Source organism: Capricornis sumatraensis, chromosome 2, assembly GCF_032405125.1.
Source record: "Capricornis sumatraensis isolate serow.1 chromosome 2, serow.2, whole genome shotgun sequence".
Lineage (NCBI taxonomy): Eukaryota > Metazoa > Chordata > Mammalia > Artiodactyla > Bovidae > Capricornis > Capricornis sumatraensis.
This window is the reverse complement of record NC_091070.1, coordinates 175,711,993-175,733,663: the sequence shown is the minus strand read 5'-3', so window position 1 is coordinate 175,733,663 and position 21,671 is coordinate 175,711,993. Positions and strand designations below refer to the sequence as shown.

Below are 21,671 nucleotides of genomic sequence, written 5' to 3'. Positions count from 1 at the left end.
ATAATTTAGAGACTAACCAGGTAAATTTAAGACAGATGAAGCAACTAGAGAATATATTATATAAAGTGTGATAACATGATCGGCTTTGTGATGGAGAGTATAGTACTCTAAGAAACTGGAGACACACATGATCATTGCTAGTCACTTTAAGTTACATGAAGTGTTAAAGGTTGAATTCCATGTTCAAGATTGGGTGATTCTTTTAAAGTCAAAAACAGAGGAAGGCATTCTAGGCAAAGAGAAAAAAAAAAGCCTAAGCAAAAATAAGCATGGTGTGCACCACTTATTCATTTTCACCACTTCTTTATTTTGCCTATAAGAGCCATATTAATGTACTTCTTCATTTCTAAAATATTACAGATATTTTATAACAAAGCAACAGACTTTCATATCTAAGTACTGCAATAATATAAAAAGAAGGAAAATTAAGAGCTAGTGTGTACACAAAAGTATACATACACTTTAGCTCTCCTGTCATCATATAACGGTAAGGTAATGATAATCCATAAGCTGAATAACTACAGCAAAATACATGGATCCTAAAATTGCTTTATACCTGGATGGAAGAAGTGAGGCAAGGAAAAAGTAGCTTTGATCATGAATTTAATGATAACCTGATAGTAGAGAAAAAATCTTAAAATTGTCCGACAAGGACTTCAAACTTAACAAATCCAAAAAAAAATTTAATCTTTTCACTTCAGACTTACTTCTCCTCTGTATAATTGGTCTTGACCTCAGCTGGTACCGTTATCTACCAGTTCACTCAAGCTAGACAATTGAGAGGTATTTTGATTTCTTTTTCCGTCTTTCTCACTTCTCTATGCCCCTTCCAAACAATCACCAACGCCTATACATTTTCATGAGTGAGTCTCCTACCTACTCCTCAGGTCTTGCTTGAACTCTGTCCTTCATTTCTGTAGAAACTGTCAATTTCTTGGCTTACTTTGTCCCAAGCTTCCTCACTGCCTTGCTTATGATCTTTACAAAACACAAGTCTAATCCTGCCCTCCTTAAAAAACAGTACAGTGACTTGGTATTAATTAGCTATAGTAGACAAGCTAAATAAGACGGAAGCTCAGCTTTTAGCTTCATATTTATTTCTGTGATTTGCCCCACTCTTAGTTTTCTTATTCTACAAGCCTTTTCCTCTTGAAATTTCACTGATAATATCAACATTTTTCCTGAAATCAAGATTCTAGTCTTTCCTCAATTTTTAGACATCCTAGAATGAGAAGATGTTGCTTTCTGTATCATCTTCCCTTTTCAAATTACTGCACGCAAATTAAGGGGCCATACTCCAGTATTCTTGCTTAGAGAATTCTATAGACAGGGGAGCCTGGTTGGGTTATAGTCCAGACACGACTGAGCAACTAATCACCCACACCCTCTATCTATTCTACTTTCAGATATAATAAATACAAATAACCAAGTGTCTAGCTGGTCAGTGTATATTATGCATTTTTATTTTATGTTTTGCCTGTGTATGAAATTTTTGAATCATCATTATTTAGATCATACTGCCAAGAATGTGGAAGAGTACCCTCTTCCACACTACATGATATATTTATCCATGTTGTTAAATATGGAAAACCATGAAAAAAGCAAATAGAGGTAGGCAGAATCAGAAAACAGAAAGAAAAAACAAGATTAAAACAACAGAGAAAGACGAAGAAGGAAAGATATATCAATATAATTATTGATCACTTTCTATTTGCAACCCTATGCCAATAGTTTTAATGTAAATCTAGACTGAGACTATGGCCAAGAATACCATAAACTGGATGACTTAGGAACAGTTTTTAAGGAGCCAGATTTTATTTATATATAAAAATCAAAGCCTAAGAGACTTAAAATTTCAAAGGCTCTAAAGTGTCAGCGGTTAGTAAACTGTTATAGCCAAGAAATACTTAACAGTTCTATTTATTATTGTTAGGTCTGAACAACTTAGTAAATATTTATGCCCCATTTAGTGGTTGAGAAACAGTACACAAAACCAACTCAATGGACATGAGTTTGAGCAAACACTGAGAGATAGTGAAGGACAGGCAAGCCTGGCGTGTTGAAGTCCATGGGGTCGCAGAGTCAGACATGACTTAGTGACTGAAAAACAACACACATAAACTGAAAGAAAAAATAACAGTTTTATTTCACTCTTAAATAACCAAAACTACTTACTAATGAAATGTGTGCACCTTTTAGACACCACCTACCACCTCAAACCTTGGAATAATATTGGATACCACAATTCTAAATTCTGTTTCACATTGATTTTTGGGTGGCACTTGATTTTTTGATCACAGCAACAAATACCCAATTCACAAAGACTATTAATCAAAGAAGTGTGCAACTGAATTTTGAAATTGAGAGCTACCTAGGGTAGCAGACAGAGAACTATTGTGCATAAATTTATATCACTACTTACTCAGGAGAATAAACAAGCCACTTTTATACCTAGAAAAATGAAAATTTAGTATTTTTGCATTTCTTAATGTTCTCTTGCTACCTGGTTAATTGGGAATAATAAGTTGAATTCAGTTCATTTCAGTTGCTCAGTTATTTCTGACTCTTTCCGACCCCATGGACAGGCTTCCTCATCCATCAGCAACTCCCAGAGTTTACTCTAACTCATGTCCATCGAGTCAGTGATACCATCCAGCCATTTCATTCTCTGTCGTCCCCTTCTCCTCCTCCCTTCAATCTTTGCCAGCATCAGGGTCCTTTCCAGTGAGTCAATCTTCGCATCAGGTGACCAAAGTATTGGAGTTTCAGCTTCAACATCAATCTTTCCAATGAGCCTTCAGGACTGATCTCCTTTAGGATGGACTGGTTGAATCTCCTTGCAGTCCAAGGGACTCTCAAGAGTCTTCTCCAACACCACAGTTCAAAAGCATCCATTCTTTGGTGCTCAGCTTTCTTTATAGTCCAACTCTCACATCCATACATGACTACTGGAAAAACCATACATTTGACTAGACAAACCTTCGTCAGCAAAGTAATGTGTCTGCTTTTTAATATGCCGTCTAGGTTGGTCATAGCTTTTCTTCCAAGGAGTAGGCATCTTTTAATTTCATGGCTGCAATCACCAGCTGCAGTGATTTCAGAGCCCAAAAATATAAAATCTCTCACTGTTCCCATTTTTTTCCTATTTGCCATGAACTGATGGGACTGGATGCCATGATCTTAGTTTTTTTAATGTTAAGTTTTAAGCCTACTCTTTCACTTTCATCAAGAGGCTCTTTAGTTCTTCACTTTCTGCCATAAGGGTGGTGTCATCTGCATATCTGAGATTATTGATATTTCTCCCAGCAATCTTGATTCTAGCTTGTGCTTCATCCAACCCAGCATTTCTCATGCTGTACTCTGCATATAAGCTGAATAAGTAGGGTGACAAATATGCAGCCCTGACATACTCCTTTCCCAATTTGGAGCCAGTCTGTTATTCCACGTCCAGTTCTAACTGTTGCTTCTTGACCTGCACAGATTTCTCAGAAGGCAGGTCAGGTGGTCTGGCATTCCCACCTCTTCAAGAATTTTCCTCAGTTTGTTGTGATCCACACAGTCAAAGGCTTTGGCATAGTCAACAAAGCAGAAGTAGATGTTTTTCTGGAACTCTCTTGCTTTTTGAATGATCCAGTGGATGTTGCCAATTTGATCTCTAGTTGCTCTGCCTTTTCTAAATCCAGCTTGAACATCTGTAAGTTCATGGTTCATTTACTGTTGAATCCTGGCTTGGGGAATTTTGAGCTTTACTTTGCTAGTGTGTGAGATGAATGCAATTGTGTGAACATTCTTTGGCATTGCCTTTCTTTTGGATTGGAATGAAAACGGACCTTTTCCAGTCCTGTGGCCACTGCTGAGTTTTCCAAATTTGCTACAGAAGTTTAAAATTCATTGGTTTTTTTAATATGATTATTTGTCATAAAGTTATATTCTTATACCAGTGTTGTTCATTACACTCAGTGAATGAATTTAGAGTGAAGATTTAGCAGGCTAGATTGATCATGAGAAAACAAGAAATCTTAGGAAGAAGGCATGACATAACCAAAGAAACTGAGATGATCACTTGGAAAACAGTAGGCACTGAGAGAGAGATTGGTGGTTAAAATAGGCCCAATTGTGCATTAACTTTGTTAATAATCCAAAAAAAAATCTAGTTTGTCAGTGTATACTTTCCTCTTAGAACTCTAAAAGAGTTCACCCCTTAGAACTCTTACATGCTTCTATCTTATATATTATATTACTTATATATTACTTATCATAATACAATCTTGTTTTATGAGTTATATCTAACTCCGTAACTAGACTGTAAATCCCCACAGGGCATGGGTGACATTTTATCTTTCTTTGGAAACTCTGCAGTTCTTCGCACAGTGTGAGACATATAAATAGCTTTCAAAAAATGTTTGAGGGATAAATGGACTCATTTAAATTAGGAAAAAAAAACATTTTAGTGCTTACCTTAGAGATACGTATGATTCACTTCTCCTAGCGTGCCACAGTGAACTAGATTCTAGAGTCCTATTATATCTGAGCCAAATAAAGATATTGCCTTCTTGGTTAACCAGTATTTAAATGTTTACTTTCCTTGTCCTGTATTATTATATCTCTCAGGATTCTTTTGTTCATCCAGCTAATGAAATGAGGATTGGGGAACTTCACCCTTCATTAGCTGAGACCCCTCTGTACCCACCCAAACTTGTTCTGCTAGGGAAGGACAAAAAAGGTAACATTGTGAACCTGATGTGGAAAATGTGCCACAAATGCATGTGCATGACGAATCACCAGTTGTAAATTATGATACACCATAGTCTATAGAAATATTTTGTAATATGTATTTCTGACATTCACTGGTATGCTATTTGTCATACTTGCTTTTCTGTTTATACTTGTCAATGTTCATAGCACTATAATATTTTTTCCCTTTACATTTCAGAATCAACTGATGAATCTGAAGTTGACAAAACTCACTGTCTGAATAACAGTGTTTCCTCAGGCACTTACTCAGACTACTCACCTTCCCAGGCTTCCTCAGGATCCTCTAACACCCGGGTTAAAATGGGGTCCTTGCAGACAACAGCTAAAGACGCAGTACATAATTCTTTGTGGGGTAACAGGTGTGTTTAGAATTCCCTCTCTTCTGTCCCCAAATGCTTATTTTCAGCAACTTTTTAAAAAATGGACTCTTCCTAATTTGGGAATTGTGTTCAGCACATGAATGGCATAGAAGACCTAAGGGGCAGGTAAGCAAATGTAGTCCTGCTGGGATTTCCAAGAGCGGATGAACCCATTTTGTGAAGCAAAACCATTGTTTATGGGAGAGATGGTAAGAGATTAGCAGATTGAGAGGATAGAACCAAAAATAATTAATCAAAAGTTGTGTTTGCATCATTACATAATTGTGACACATCTGGGCATTCACCATCCAAAATGGTGTTATAAAATAGAGTAAAATGCATGGAAAGCACTAAGCGCTGAGTACAAAGTGAACTCAATAAATTTTTCATCAGCCTCTTCATCATCATCATTTTATCACCACATGGGAAAGTTAGAATGTAAGTAAAAGTATTAAATCCTTCCAAAATGCCTTCTATTCTATTTTACTTTCATTTTTGCAGATATATTAAGATCAAAAGCCATAGAGGGCAATAAAGTGACTCAGAGAAGTAGCATTTGCCCAGTTCTGATTCCTTTTTTTATAGCTTGTTGCTATATTTCACACTACAAATAGCAAATAAAAATTGTAGATAATCAATGACTTCCATGCAGATTTTACTGATAATATCAATACCATCTGCAATATAGTCTTTGGTAATATATTAATGACTGTTTCTACTCACTGATGCCAATGATAAAAATTTAACTCAGTTTATAAATTTATTATTTGTCATACAAGCTGAGACTGATTTAGGTACTTTTGGAAAATGCCTTCTAATGCACTTTTTTTTTTTTTTCAGTTAGTGAAAGCACTTAAAAGGCTGTAATAAAAGATATATAATTTGATACGATTAGTATGCAAATGGTTTAAAATAAACTTAGAAAAATGGGCATCATCTAGAGATCCTGTGGTCACTGGAATAAACATACCAATGACCAAAACTCATAATTTAATTTACCTTCTAGAAAAAGATATGTGAATGCATCCACTATACAATGGATTTAATGTCTTCCAATACCTGCCCCTCAAATATATTATTTGAAGACAATTTGAATTTATTTGATATACCAAAAAGTGATAAGAAAGGTACCTTCAACCAATAATTTGGAAGTGTACTGAATCAGAAATTCCAGAGATGGAGACCAAGAATCAGGTAGTTCTAATTATCAGACAGATTTCAGGACCATTACTGAAAATCTCTGTATTTCTTCATTCACTCATTTATTCATTCATTCCTTCATCTGACAAATATGTACTTAGTACCTACTATGTGCCAGGTACTATGTTAGGCACGAAGAGAAATAAAACCTCTGCCCTCATGAGTTTACATCCTGCAGAGGACACAAGGCAATGTGCAATAAATATAATAGGTAAGTAAACTATATGTACTGGAAGGTGGTAACTGAGAAGAAATAAAAGATCAGGGTAAAGGGGTGAATTTTTTTGGACATGAAATAAAAATACTGTTCTTAATCATAAGTGAAGTGTGGCTGAATGATCAGTTGAACAAAGGATGCTGGTATTCTTGCCTGCTTGTTCTCTTTCTGGCAAAGACCCAGCTCTTCCTCATTTTCATGTTTCTTCTTCCCATTGTGTTCACAGGATTGCACAATCTTTCCCACAGCCTCTTGATGCAAAGCCATTACTCAGCCAGCGGGAGGCTGTCCCCCCAGGGAACCTACCACAGCGTCCTGACCGGCTGCCAATGAGTGACGCATTCACAGACAACTGGACCGATGGCTCCCATTATGATAACACGGGGTTCGTTGCCGAGGAGACCACAGGCGAGAATGCCAACAATAATCCCCTCCTGAGTTCGAAAGCTAGAAGCACATCTTCTCACGGACGCAGGCCTTTGATTAGGCAGGATAGGATTGTTGGTGTTCCCCTGGAACTTGAGCAGTCTACACACAGACACACACCAGAAACAGAAGTGCCTCCTTCCAATCCTTGGCAGAATTGGACCAGAACCCCTAGTCCTTTTGAAGACAGGACTGCTTTCCCTTCCAAATTAGAGACAACTCCTACCACCAGCCCATTGCCTGAAAGGAAAGAACATATAAAAGAAGCTACTGAAATCCCTAGTCCTTTTTCTCCAGGAGTACCATGGGAGTATCACGATTCTAATCCCAACAGGAGTCTCAGTAATGTTTTTTCTCAAATCCACTGCCGCCCAGACTCTTCTAAAGGTGTTATTTCGATTAGCAAAAGCACAGAGAGGCTTTCCCCACTAATGAAAGATATCAAGTCCAATAAATTCAAAAAGTCACAGAGTATCGATGAGATTGACATTGGTACATACAAGGTTTATAATATACCATTAGAAAACTATGCTACTGGGAGTGATCACTTAGGAAGTCATGAACGACCTGACAAAATGCTGGGACCAGAGCATGGTATGACCAGTATGTCTCGAAGCCAGTCAGTCCCGATGCTGGATGATGAGATGCTCACCTACGGAAGCAGTAAAGGGCCTCAACAACAGAAAGCATCCATGACCAAAAAAGTCTATCAGTTTGACCAAAGCTTCAATCCCCAAGGAGCAGTGGAAGTTAAAGCGGAAAAGAGGATACCGCCCCCTTTTCAACACAATTCTGAGTACGTGCAACAACCCGGGAAAAACATCGCCAAGGATTTGGTTAGTCCTCGAGCTTACCGAGGATACCCACCAGTGGAGCAAATGTTTTCATTTTCTCAGCCATCTGTTAATGAAGATGCTGTGGTCAATGCCCAGTTTGCAAGTCAAGGCGCCAGGGCAGGCTTCTTGAGAAGAGCTGACTCCCTGGCGAGCTCTACAGAAATGGCCATGTTTAGAAGGGTCAGTGAACCTCATGAGCTAACTCCGAGTGATAGGTATGGCCGACCTCCGTATAGGGGTGGTCTGGATCGCCAAAGCAGCGTTTCAGTGACTGAGTCCCAGTTCCTGAAAAGGAATGGCAGGTATGAAGATGAACACCCTTCATATCAAGAAGTGAAAGCTCAGGCGGGAAGTTTTCCAGTTAAAAACCTTACCCAAAGGAGGCCATTGTCTGCAAGAAGCTACAGTACAGAGAGTTACGGTGCCTCCCAAACCAGGCCAGTTTCAGCTAGGCCTACTATGGCAGCTCTTTTGGAAAAAATACCATCTGACTATAACTTGGGTAACTATGGTGACAAGCCATCAGATAACAGTGATATAAAGACGAGGCCCACTCCTGTCAAGGGAGAGGAGAGCTGTGGTAAAATGCCTGCAGACTGGAGACAACAGCTGCTTAGACATATAGAAGCTAGAAGGTTAGACAGGGTATGTTTGGCATTTCTCTGTAAGAATATCCCTCCTGCCTTTAGTTTTACTTTATTGGCATTTCTGAGCACATGTAGTGAAGCATGAACTACATGAATGAATAGATGATGAGCATTTTATTTATCTTTATATGTGGGGAAATTGATCATAATAGTTTTTCATGGATACTATTTAATGCTCTTCGAGAGTTCATAACTTGTAGGTCAATTATTTACCAAAACTATCCTAAAAGTGGTTAGTGAGAAAGAATTCAACTCTGTTATATGGGATGGTGCTTCAATTGCTTTCTAGCCATGAGGGCAAAATGCCTCTCCTAGGACACGAAACTGTTCTCTAGTGACCTAGAGAAAATTATTTTTATTGAATCTATAAAAAGTGAGTATTCTGCTCCATTCTGCACAGACTCACATATACTGAAGTCAGACCTAATTTGTTTATAAAATCCGCATATAGTTACTGCTATGGGACTCCTAAAGTTGTTACTTCTAATGAGCAATAATCTTCCCAGCAAGAAACAGAAAAATAAAATAAGCAGAGATTGAATGCCCTCCCACACATTACTTTGTTTAATGAAAGTCCTGCCATTTAGAATGTTGGTTTTCATATAGAAAGAAATGTTTAAATTCTAATCATACTACAGACAACAAAAATAGATGATGTCTTTATGAAGACTATAAACATACAAATTAGTGTGTGTATATTGCAGCAAAAAAGAGGAAAATAATCCCAATTCAGTTAAAATTGAATCACAATAAATCACAGAATGCATAGTAATTGAAGAGAGTAAAAAAACATTTCTATAAGGCCTGAATTATATTCTTGTTGCTGTTTATATCTCTCTAAGAGAAATCTGGTATTTCATTTTCTAGAACTATGATCAATTGACCGTCACCACTGAGTGTACTTTGTAGCTTTGGTGTAGAGGGCTCTGTACACTGCATTGACCTTAGAATCTTAAAACTCTAATTTGTGAAAATAGGGCTTTTTGTTCTGATTTTCTAGGTTTCAACGCTCAGTGTAAATTGGGGATCTGGGTAATAATATACCATTAGAATGTTTCACTCAGTAGTTTTAGTTAAAACTATTAAAAGCATAGGTCATTGCATTTATTATATATTTTCTTAATGTGAATTTTATGTTTTCAGGTGTACTCTTTTAAAATAATTATATTGTTTGTAGGTCGTGTCTACATGACAAGAAAAACAATTATTAATAAGAAAAGAGTGAGCTAATAAATGTGGGTGTGGGTGTTAGTTTCTCAATGTGGAAACTGGTTCTGCCTTGCAAAATATTTCATCAGAACGTCTGTTTCAAATAGATGTGCTCAGTCCCTTTGAAGGGAGCCTCATCAAAGCCTCATGACTTGGTGTCAGTGGGAGACACCTGGTCGGTTGTCACCATGCCTTACTTCAAGTTTTACCCTCCATGTAGACAGATAACTTGGAGGGCGAAAATATTTGGGGCCAAATAAAACAGTACAGTTTGGGAACTCTGGCCTTGTGTAGACACGACCATACATAACAGGGTAAGATGAACTAGCCGAGAAAGGTTATCAGAAGCTTTTTGGAGCATATATACAATGACTAGTAAATTGAGGCAACAAAGGAGTGAATGGAAATAGATAATGAAAAAAAAAGACAAAATTTTAAGCATTTGGTACTATCATTTATTTACTAGTTTCCCAGATAAATGTTTCATTTCCCTTGATCAGAGCTGCTGTAAAGTAGGCATCTTCCCTAGTTGGAGCAGGAATTTGGAGGGAGGAAAATAGGACTGAAGAAAGGGGATTTAGATCAGCAGAATTCTAGAGACCCCGCCCATCCCAGATGCAAATAACTAAAAGTAAATTTGTATGTATTTTCCCTTGTTGTGACAATGCCTCCCTTTTTAATTAGTCTTCACATATCCCCTGTCTGTTTATAATTTCCTCAGTTTGTCTTTCATTTTTCAGAGCAATTTCAATGTATGTTCAATAGCTTCTCATTTAATTCAAAGAAAGTAAATTACCTTAGAATACTGCTTCAATCCATCAAATCCTGAAAGCTCTTACTCCTTTCTCTGAGTAACTTCTTCCCTCTCTCAATCAAGTTGCTGAGTTATTCAGGTTGTATCTTACTTAAAACTTACATACAACATAAATTCAGGGTACTGGAGCACAGACTTATTATGTAAAAATAGTTCTGTATTGTGGTATTTAACATTTTGCCCAAAGTGAGATTGCACCAGGCACAGCTTGCTTCCTTCCCAGTAAAATTTAGTTGCGTGATTTGAACTCTGGGAATCAAACAGTTACACTGGAAACTACAAGATCTTTGTCCATTCCTTATAAAAGAGAACTGCCTAGAATCTTGGACATTGGATAAGCTTAACAGCTCTACATAATGTTGGTTAAAGACCTTGCTTGGTGTTGACCTTGGAGAGGCAGCTCTGAGTACTGCCATAGATTAAAGGTGCTTGTTTTCTCCTTTGGTTTGATCTCAAGGCTCGTGCTTCCACTACAGAACCCCACTTGACTGAGAGATAGTAAAACATGAACCCATATGTCTAAGACTGCTACTCTGCCATAGCTGCTGAGAAATCACTAGACTGAAGTCATTTTAAACCTTAAGGAATCCTTCAAGTGCTAGATTGAAATGTTCAGTGTCCTTCTCAACTTTGGCATGGTGACAATGAAAAAAATTCTCTGAATGAAATAATCAGGTATCCATAACAAATATGAATGGTTGACAGCACACCATCAGGAGTGTAATCGTCTTTCAGTTGACAAAATTCTGATCCTAAAAATCATTACTTTGCAAATAATGCAATAATAACTGTCAGAATAATAACTGTCTCCTGCTAATGTTCAATAATATTCAGTTTTAAAAAGTGTACTAACTTCAATAGATTTTTTAAAATTAATTAAAAGGGCCAAATGCTGTCAGTTATTGTATTTTCATGATAGGCGGAAAGTAGAGATCATACTGATGAAAACCATCTGATGACAAGATATGCAAAATAACTTAATTTTAAAATGAAGTTCTGTAGAAAAAAACTGAACCACTTGGAATAACTTCAGATGCACTTACTGAAGGGTAGCCGCAGTGCAGATATCACTAGAATATTCTAAAAATGTTTAGGTATATCAGATAAATAGCATTAATAATTCAAAGCATAGTTCCTTTAGTTTCATTATGAAATTTCATCAGTTTAAAATGTAATTTTTAAGAAACAACAAAAGAGAATATTTGGATTCACATACAAAATGAGTAGTTTAACTAAATTAATAAATTCAATCATCCACTGGTCAGATTGAATGACTTTTTGACCAGCTCTTTTCCTGAGTTGCCATAATTATACCTATAAGACAGAAAAAAAAAAAACTGACTGATTTTCACTTTAACTTCGCAGGGCATTAGTTTTAAGGCAGAATTAGAAGCTAGTGTTTGTCTTTTGTATATGCTAATCTCACAATGTGAAAGAGACCATGAGATTTGCAGCTGACAATATTTAAGACCTCACTGTTTGAAATTTTTGAATTAATAGATCACTACTGATAAACATTCGTCCAGAATCACTACAATCATGATATATAAAAGATAGGTTCTATGCCTATGAGATAGCAACAATGTAAAACAGAATGTTATCTTTGCTTTTTTGTCTTTTCTGTAGTTTTGGATGGTACTCATTATGTTCATAACTAACACTGTTTACTGTATGCTTCTGTCTGATCAAGTGCATGTTTAAAAAAGAAAGTTACCGTTTGCCTGCATAAAGTTAAATGTTATAAATTTAAACATGTTCATGTAATAATCAGTTTGTTGAGCATGTGTTCACATCCTGTCACATGATTATTTCCTCTACTCAGAATGCTGCTTACAAACACAACACAGTTAACCTTGGCATGCTGCCCTATGGAGGTATTTCAGCAATGCATGCAAGCAGAAGCATGACTTTAAACTTGCAGACTAAGTCTAAATTTGATCTACAAGAACTACCTCTTCAGAAAGTAAGTATGGACTGCCCTACATGTGTCAGCATACCAAAGCCAATTAATGTTGTTTGTTCACGTAATGTGTTTAGGCTGTACGTACAATCCTGCTTACAGACTGTCAGGAGTCCAAAAAGCATAAGGGCAAATAATATAGAGCCCCTACTCTTAGCTGCTCAATGAATATTGATAGCTAGACTGATTATTAGGTTCCTACTTAACAGCTTTGCTTTTTGGATTGAGCAGGTACATGGCTTCTTGTGTTGCTTTAAGGCTCATTTTTCTTATTAGTCATTTTTTTTTCTTTTATTCTTTGCTTTTCTTTCGTGTGTGTGTATATGTATATATACACATGTTGACTTTTTTTTTTAACTTTTTGGAGATAGTCCTATACTCTCTTACTGATGCATTCTGAGAACAGAAAAAGAAATTATGATTGGATTTTAGTTGGAAAAGTCCTAGAGCCCTAGGTTAGAATGACAATTAAGTCATTAGCACTTCTAAAAGCTTCATTAGTCCATTTTTTGTGTGGGAAATATTACACAGAAGTAAAACATGGGAAACGAATTTGTGGCTTAACTAGCAAATTTTTACTCATCCTAGGTTAATGGGAAAGTAGCAAGTTGACATGGTTTAAAATGAAAATGTAGACTCATTTGAAAGGGCATATATGATAAGAGAAAATATTTCCATTGTCCGAGGACCATTTCTGCTTGTTTTATTCAGGCAAAACAGAAAATGTCCATTATACCTGTTTAAATTGACTAATGCAATCTGTCTTAATTGCATTTCAATGGAAACTAATGAGTCATTTTCACACAATATGCCATTATGACTATATTGTTAATGTAGTCATTAACCTGGTAAGTTTTTATTAAAAAAGCAATGTCAAAGTAAGGATAATAAAATGATAGTAGCCTCCAAACTCTCTTCTCTTAATCAATTAATGAACAGATGAAACAAACTACCCTCCCAGCAAAATGAATGTCAAAAGACCTCAAACTCATATTTTATTGTCAAATTAGTCTTAATAACAGTCCCTAACTCTGGATACTTTGCTTCCTACTCTGAGGAGAGTCATAAAATCAGCAAAACATTTCTGTTCATAGCTTTTTTTCTTTAATCACCCATGATCACTTAAAACAAAACCGACTTAATTGAGAATTTCTATGTTATTTTCTCTGTCCTCAGTCTCCTGTTGCAGAGCCAGTATTGTATACAAAAGTCTCTCCAGAAAGAAAAATGCCTAATCTGTGGCCTGTGCCTATGTCAGTGACAGAACCCTCGCTCTCTAAGAAATTTCAAAGTGGTAACTTGACGTCACTGAGCTCAGAATTGAGACTGAGTGTTGTTGGCTCCAACACACTACTATCAGTAAGACCCTTTTCACTGGAGCCTCTCCTTTAATGGAGCCTGTTCTTAATGTCTTCTTAGATGCTCAGGGCTCATCCTCTGCCCTAAAAAATAAAAACCAATGTTCATAAGGGCCTTGAAACTCATTTGCACTAAGGAACAGATGAGCTATCACCAACTTAAATAGACAGCTTTCCTGGAGGGCTTGTCAATTAAATAGAAATCAAACCCTTAAGTTACAATGATAGAATTTCAGAATACAAAGAGCAGATTAGAGAGGTCTTGGTATGAAAGAAGCTATTGCTTGAACTCCTTGAAATTATTGTATGGACAGCCCCTTATTTTACTTAGTTTTTTTGCCCTGTTTTCTTGTCAGTCTATAGAATAATATGCACATATTCAGTGCCTGAAAGGGCTTCCCTTGTGGCTCAGCTGGCAAAGAATCCGCCAGCAATGCAGGAGACATGAGTTTGATCCCTGGATTGGGAAGATCCCCTGGAGAAGAGCAAGACTACCCACTCCGGTATTCTGGCCTGGAGAATTCCAGACTGTATAGTCCATAGGGTCACAAAGAGTTGGACATGACTGAGCGACTTTCATTTCAGTGCCTGAAAAATGGTAATACACTTGAAACACTGTTTCTCATTGTGTACATTATTCTCCAGATATAAATTAAGTACCTCTTTGCTGCTGTATTAATGTTATGATGTTGTTTGGAGTACTCTATAGAATGGATTCATTAACTATTCTTGTTGTTCAGTTGCTCAGTTGTGTCTGACTCTTTTCAAACCCATGGACTGCAGCACACTAGGCCTGCCTGTCCTTCACCATCTCCCAGAGTTTGTTCAAACTCATGTCCATAGAATCAGTGATGCCATCCAACCATCTCATCCTCTGTCATCCCCTTCTCCTCCTGCATTCAATCTTTCCCAGCATCAGGTTCTTTTCAAATGAATTGGCTCTTTGTATCAGGTGGCTGAGGTATTGGAGCTTCAATTTCAGCATCAGTCCCTCCAACCAATATTCAGGGTTGATTTCCTTTAGGATAGAGTGGTTTGATCTCCTTGCAGTTCAAGCGGCTATCAAGAGTCTTCTCCAACACCACAGTTCAAAAGCATCAATTCTTCAGCACTCAGCATTCTTTATGGTCCAACTCTCACATTCATATATGACTGCTGGAAAAACAATAGCTTTGATTATACGGACTTTTGTCAGCAACACGATGTCTCTTCAATATGCTGTCTAGGTTCATCATAGCTTTTCCTCCAAGGAAAAAAACATCTTTTACTTTCATGACTAAAGTCACTGTCCTCAGTGATTTTCGAACCCAAGAAAATAAAGTCTGTCACTGTTTCCATTGTTTCCCCATCTATTAGCCATGAAGTGATGGGACTAGATACCATGATCTTAGATTTTAGAATGCTGAGTTTTAAGCCAGTTTTTCACTATCCTCTTTCACTTTCATCAAGAGACTCTTTAGTTCCTCTTCGCTTTCTGCCATTATAGTGGTGTCATCTGCATATTTGAGATTATTGATATTTCTTGCACCAGTCTTGATTCCAGCTTGTGTTTCATCCAGCCCAGCATTTCACATGATGTACTCTGCATATAAGTTGAATAAGCCAGGTGACAATATACAGCCTTAATGTACTCTTTCCCAATTTGGCACCAGTCCATTGTTCCTGTCCAGTCTAACTATTGCTTCTTGACCTGCATACAGATTTCTCAGAAGTCAGGTAAGGTGGTCTGGTATTCCCAACACTTTAAGAATTTCCCACAGTTTGTTGTAATCCACACAGTCAAAGGCTTTAGTGTAGTCAATGAAGCAGATGTTTTTCTGGAATTCCCTTGCTTTTTCTGTGTTCCAATGGACGTTGGCAATATGATCTCTGGTTTCTCTGCCTTTTCTAAATCCGACTGGAACATCTAGAAGTTCTCAGTTCATGTACTGTTGAAGCCTAGCTTTAAGGATTTTGAGCATTACTTAGCTGGCATGTGGAATGAGTGCAATTGTACAATTGAACATTCTTTGGTATTACCCTTCTTTGACCTTTTCCAGGCCTGTGGCCACTGCTCAATTTTCCAAATTTACTGACATATTGAGTGCAGCACTTTTACATTATCTTTTAGGATTTGAAATAGCTCAGCTGGAATTCTATCACCTACACTAGCTTTGTTTGTAATAATGCTTTCTAAGGCCCACTTGACTTCACACTCCAGGATGTCTGGCTTTAGGTGAGTAATCACACCATCATGGTTATCCAGGTCATAAAGACCTTTTTTGTACAGTTCTTCTGTGTATTCTTGCCACCTCTTCTTAATATCTCCTGCTTCTGTTAGGTCCATACCACTTCTGTCCTTTATTGTACCCATCTTTGTGTAAAATATTCCCTTGCTATCTCTAATTTTCTTGAAAAGATCTCTAGTCTTTCCCATTCTACTGTAGCTCTAAGATGATCTATGGATGGCACAGATCTTCCCTGGTGGCACAGTGATAAAGAATCCACCTGCCAATGCAGGAGATGCTGGTTTGATCTGTGGGTCAGGAAGATCCTGTGGAGAAGCAAATGGCAACCCACTCCAGTATTCCTGTCTGGGAAATTCCATGGACAGAGGAGCCTGGAGGGCTACAATCCATGGAGTCACAAAAGTAGACACTACTTAAAAACTAAACAGCAACAAGATGATCTGTAACAGAAATGTTGCAGAATTATAATACTTGGAGATATTGCAAACTTCCCAATTGGGCAAAGAGATGATCTAAAGGAATTCTCTTTGGAAACTCTATTAAATTGCAAACCAAGAATAAAAAAGTATGGAAAAGAAACTGAAATATATATGTATGTAGACACACACACATATGTAGAACTGAATCACTTTGCATACAGCTGAAACTAACGTAATATTGTAAATCAACTATGGCGCCTGTGTTCTAAGTCACTTTAGTCATGTCCAACCCAGGACCCTGTGGATTATAGCCTGCCAGGCTTCTGTCCGTGAGATTCTCCAGGCAAGAATACTAGAGTGGGTTACCATGCCCTTGTCCAGGGGATCTTCCCAACCCAGGGATCGAACCCACATCCCTCATGTCTTCTGCATTGTCAGGCAGGCTGTTTACCACCTGGGAAACCCCAAATCAACTATACTTCAATATAAATAAATTACTATGCTGCCATCCAGCTTCGCATCAAAAAAGAATATCAAGTATTGAAATAGCCTATCTCAAAACGAATTATCACTAATACTTTATTATTTGGTGGTTCAGTTGGTAAAGAACCACTTGCAATGAGGGAGACCCAGGTTCAATCCCTGGGTTGGAAAGATTCCCTGGAGAAGGAAATGTCTACCTGTTCCAGTATTCTTACCTGGGAAATCCCACGGACAGAGTAGCTCCAGTCCATGGGGTCACAAAGAGTCAGACACGACGGAGCAACTGACACTTTTCATTCATACCAAAAACAACAACAGAAGAGAGAGGGCAAGGATGGAAAAGAAACAGGGTTGCTACTCTGTTGCCCCCAAACTATTATATGATCCAAAGGATTGCTTTAAGGCCTATAAAATGTAGGTATTTAGGCATCTGGACAACTTTCCTCCCCTGCTACTATCACAAAACATTATCAGGTGTATGTACCGGATGCTTAATCAGTTTCAAAATTACTCCAGGGACTCCTTTCTTTCCAACCTTGGTCTCTGCCCTTTTGCCTTTGTGCTCAGATACATCTCTCCCACAGAGTTTATTAGTTATAAAATTTGTTTGATTTTCCTGGGAAACTTTAGGGTTAACCTTTCTTAAGGTACAATCTCTCAGAGTCTCCCTTCTGGTTCCACTGACCCATTGATAATCAGTCCTATGACTGAAGCTCAATTTCCTGGAACTCTTCTCACCAGGAAAGGAGATAGGCAAAAATTATTTTCCTTTGATTTACAAATATATAAAAATCTATTACGACACTCTCACCTTACCACTTAAGATAATAATATTAGCATCAGCTATTTAAATATCAGATGACACTCTCACCTTAGCACTTAAGATAATAAATATTAGCATCAGCTATTTAAATATCATGAGGGCCTCTAAATGATTGTTAGCCATGAGAATTGCACTAAAATATAGAGTAAGATCAAAATATAAACATTTTCAATAGGCAAAATTAACAAAACTGTTTATTTTCCCTTGGAAATACTGGAGCTGTCCTTTTATTCATAAAATCCCTGAATGATAATACTGCCTCTCTATTTATGTGCTATGGTAAATGACACTGAGTTGTCCTAGAGAGAATGAATGAAGTGTCCTAAGAAACTGAAATGAATGCTTTCAGGTATTGCCAATTAAGCACTGGATAGGGAATTGAAGCATCCATTTTTTATAGATGGTGCCTTTGCCAGGGAATATTTGGAAGCTGAGATCCAGGCCCTTTCCCCACACTCTCTGCTGGCAAGACTTAACTTCTTGTAATTAGGAGAAAGGAGAATCCTTTTGTATTTTTTCTGTTACACTGAAATTGTCTTTTTGCAAGTTATATACCCAAAGAGAGCACCTTTGTGTGATTGCTACCTCTCTACTCCCTCATGGTAATTGACAAAAAGACGCTATTTGTATTAATACTACCTGAAGTCCTGATCCGGCAATTTATTTGGGTTTTTTTTTGGTTTGCTGATTTTTTTTTTTAAGGCTACCAAAATGTGTCTAATTCTTTTTTTCCCAAATTTTCTTTTAAGCTAACTTGTAATAAACTAGTTAGAGGATATAACTGTTGATGAAGATTAAAGAACTCTGCACTTAATAAAGCATTTAAACAATGAATATTTAAGTGGATAAAAAGAAAAGGCACTCCCAGATTTTGATACATGTTTTGAATATTTCTATTTTTTTATATTTCTTATATTCCAAGTCTAGTATTATACATTTTGCATGGATTACAAACTAAATATAGGCTTTCTGTACTGTAAAGAGTAAATTACAGTTTCTATGGTAACTTTATAGAATTTCTTGATATTAACAGAATGCAAATAAAAATCATAAAAATTAGTTTGATAAATTTAATTTCTTTTTTAATATTTTCATTTTTTGAAGCTTATTCTAGTTTCCTAAAAGATTTCATAGTACTTATTACCAGAACATGTAAGACTTACACATGTGCTATTGAATTATAAATTATTAGTATTCTGTCTTTATTTATGTATTCATTTATTCATTCATTTATTCATTTCTCATTTATAACTGCCTCTCCAAAAAGCATTTAAGGTAGCTTTCTATGACTTTATTGATGGTTCAGTGTGCTTCTTTGGATGTGCTCTGTTGTAAATGAGCTTAGTTAATGTCTTGAAGTTTTATGTTATCAAAAGAAATATAATATTGCAAAATGTCAGTTCAAACTGTCATTTTTATTATCCACATTAATGGTGGGAAAAAATAGATATCTTGACAGGAGAAGAATAAGACTAGGATTTATTGAAAATATGTACCTAGTACCATGAGATACTTTAAATGCATTTTTTCACACAACCCTCACCAAAAACCCTAAATGGAAGTATTATCACCATTGTATAGAATAGGAAACACAAAAGAATATGCAAATAGAATGTATTAACTAATCCAAAATATATCACAGCCCAAATCATCCCCTATGGGCTATAGAAACAGTACTTTCTTATTTAGCTGAGTTTAATAAATGCTAGTAGTTACCTTCCACTCTTCAACATATGCTTGCATTTCCTGAGCACTCAGTATCACCAAGAAATATGTTTGGTAGCAATAAAAGGTTATGAACCTAAGAAAACTGCAAGTTACTCATCCATGCTACTGCTGCTCCAGAGATATGCAAGCCTAGGAAAGAAATAACTTGCCTTTTCCAACACCCTATCTGCAGGTGTCTGGCTGCCAATATACATAGTGTGGTCTCTTCTGCACTGGAGAAATAGATAATTTTTTTCTTGTTTTTTTTTTAACTTCTACCACCATAATATTATTCCATAGCTCCTACTACTTATTGGCTATTGAAGCAGACACTAATATAAATTATAATTTCAGGGGAAGAGAAGTTGAAATCATGGAAAAATGTATTAAATAATATTTTAATATAATTTTGCCTGGAAAAAAATGACCTCACTGTTTTATTAGTTGATACTCATTCTACTATCATTGAATTAGGGAACGTTTGCACGTAAACTCTTTAAATTTCTAATGTCCTTTCCTATAGATATATGCACATTACTCAGGATCAGATAGTTCCAGTATCCAACATGTATTCATTCATCTGAGTTCCAAGGGTTATTTATTTAATTCCAGTTCTGTTTTGTTTGCTGAAAGCAAAGCAAGATTTATGTAGAACCTTGGGTTAATTTATGCCTATAGTTTCTCTTGATTTTGCTGCATCTATTATTGGCTACCTATCACTCAGGAAGGATTCACTTATCTTTATAACTACGAAAAAAATCCTTCAGGCTTTAAATCCACATAATTCCTCATAGACAGTGACAAAAACTACCAAAATAATCTTGTACTCATACAGATGCTTCCTCACCATTATAATGAAACAATAGCTTAAAGATCATCTGGATATTCCATTACCATCTTCAGACTGAGATCTGTGAAATCATAACGATGTAGATTCAAGCTTGATGTATATTTGTCTTTATGACCTACTTTTTTCAGAAAAAGAATAATATAACAATAATTTCACTGAAAATACTTTGGAGAAAGTTGTTTTCAACACGGTTTTTAACTGTGTGCCTTTGTGAACTATGTGCCAATTACTAAGCAAAATAATCCTTGAGTTCTTAAGTAATATATCCCAAGAACTTTGCAAAGTGCCAAATTCTAATACTACTCTGATATAATTCTTCCAGCTAACTGCCGTAAGTTAATTTCCCAAGCTTGCAATGCCCTTAACATTAATGCAATTAACAGTCAAGAGCAAACCTTCAGGAGCAGCTAAGCCCATTTACTCATATATGCGAATCCTGTACATACACATATACTCACATAGAGGCATGCATACACACACATGCATGCATACACTCATATACATGCTTGTACATACACAGATATATAGACACACAAAAACATATATTCATACACATTGTGTCTCAGGAAAATCAGAAATTACTTCTTCCAGTGGAGGCTTGTGATCATTCGCAGCAGTCAAAATCACAAATGTTAAATCTGCAAATGTTTGCAGTCATTTTTTGGACTAGTGTCTGTTCAGCAAAACTTTTTCTAACATTACTGAATTTCTTAAGTTTAATTTCTGACTTTTAAATAAATCACACTGACCATTTTCTCTTTTATTTTGAAATATTAAGGATCTGCAGAATTTAGAAGCTGAAGAAATGCTATATTGTGATGATTCTCCACATATTTTATGTTTAATTGGTTATATGTGGTGAGGAAAAGACTAATTCTTAATCTTTTAAAGTATCTAAAGAAAATAACTCAAATGTGATACTAAAAATAATTGAATGAAAACTGAACTCAATTGGTTATGTTCTTTGAAATAATAAATTATAGCCTCATTATTCTTTCTACACTTTTTGGTTGCTCCTTTTAACATTTCATAAAATTTTAACAACTGCATTTTTGAACAGTTCAGGAGCACTTTATTGAAAGTATTTTTTTGGCAAATAGCTATAATCATTCCTTTTGAGAAAAAATGTGAACCCAATACATAATTCTCTTTTGGGTTCCTCCCTCCCAAACATAAATAAATGTTTTCACAGTATTTCCACGTTTGAAAACTGAAGTCACTCCTCCAGTGTCTCACTTAAGAGAAACAAAGAAGCCAGAGCATTCTGGAAATGAATAAAGGAAATTGCTTTCAGGAAATTCCTTTACTCTTGTTGTCTATTCAGAGCATTTTCTTTTTCGTGTGTCTGTGTATTTATGTCCTCTTTGGCCCCTGTAACAT

General features: G+C 36.4%; 1 protein-coding gene across 2 annotated transcripts in view; it reads left to right on the top strand.

The window, feature by feature from the left end:
• The window catches only part of LRRC7 (leucine rich repeat containing 7), a 496,743-nt gene that overhangs the window by 391,152 nt on the left and 83,920 nt on the right, over positions 1 to 21,671 (top strand). Inside the window, exons 18-21 of one of the 2 annotated variants that reach the window (XM_068963773.1) lie at positions 4,612 to 4,723; positions 4,934 to 5,114; positions 6,758 to 8,438; positions 12,286 to 12,426. In XM_068963773.1, the coding sequence (XP_068819874.1) occupies positions 4,612 to 4,723; positions 4,934 to 5,114; positions 6,758 to 8,438; positions 12,286 to 12,426 (2,115 nt within the window). The remainder of the gene's footprint in view (positions 1 to 4,611; positions 4,724 to 4,933; positions 5,115 to 6,757; positions 8,439 to 12,285; positions 12,427 to 21,671) is intronic. The other variant, XM_068963774.1, reaches the window with a different exon arrangement.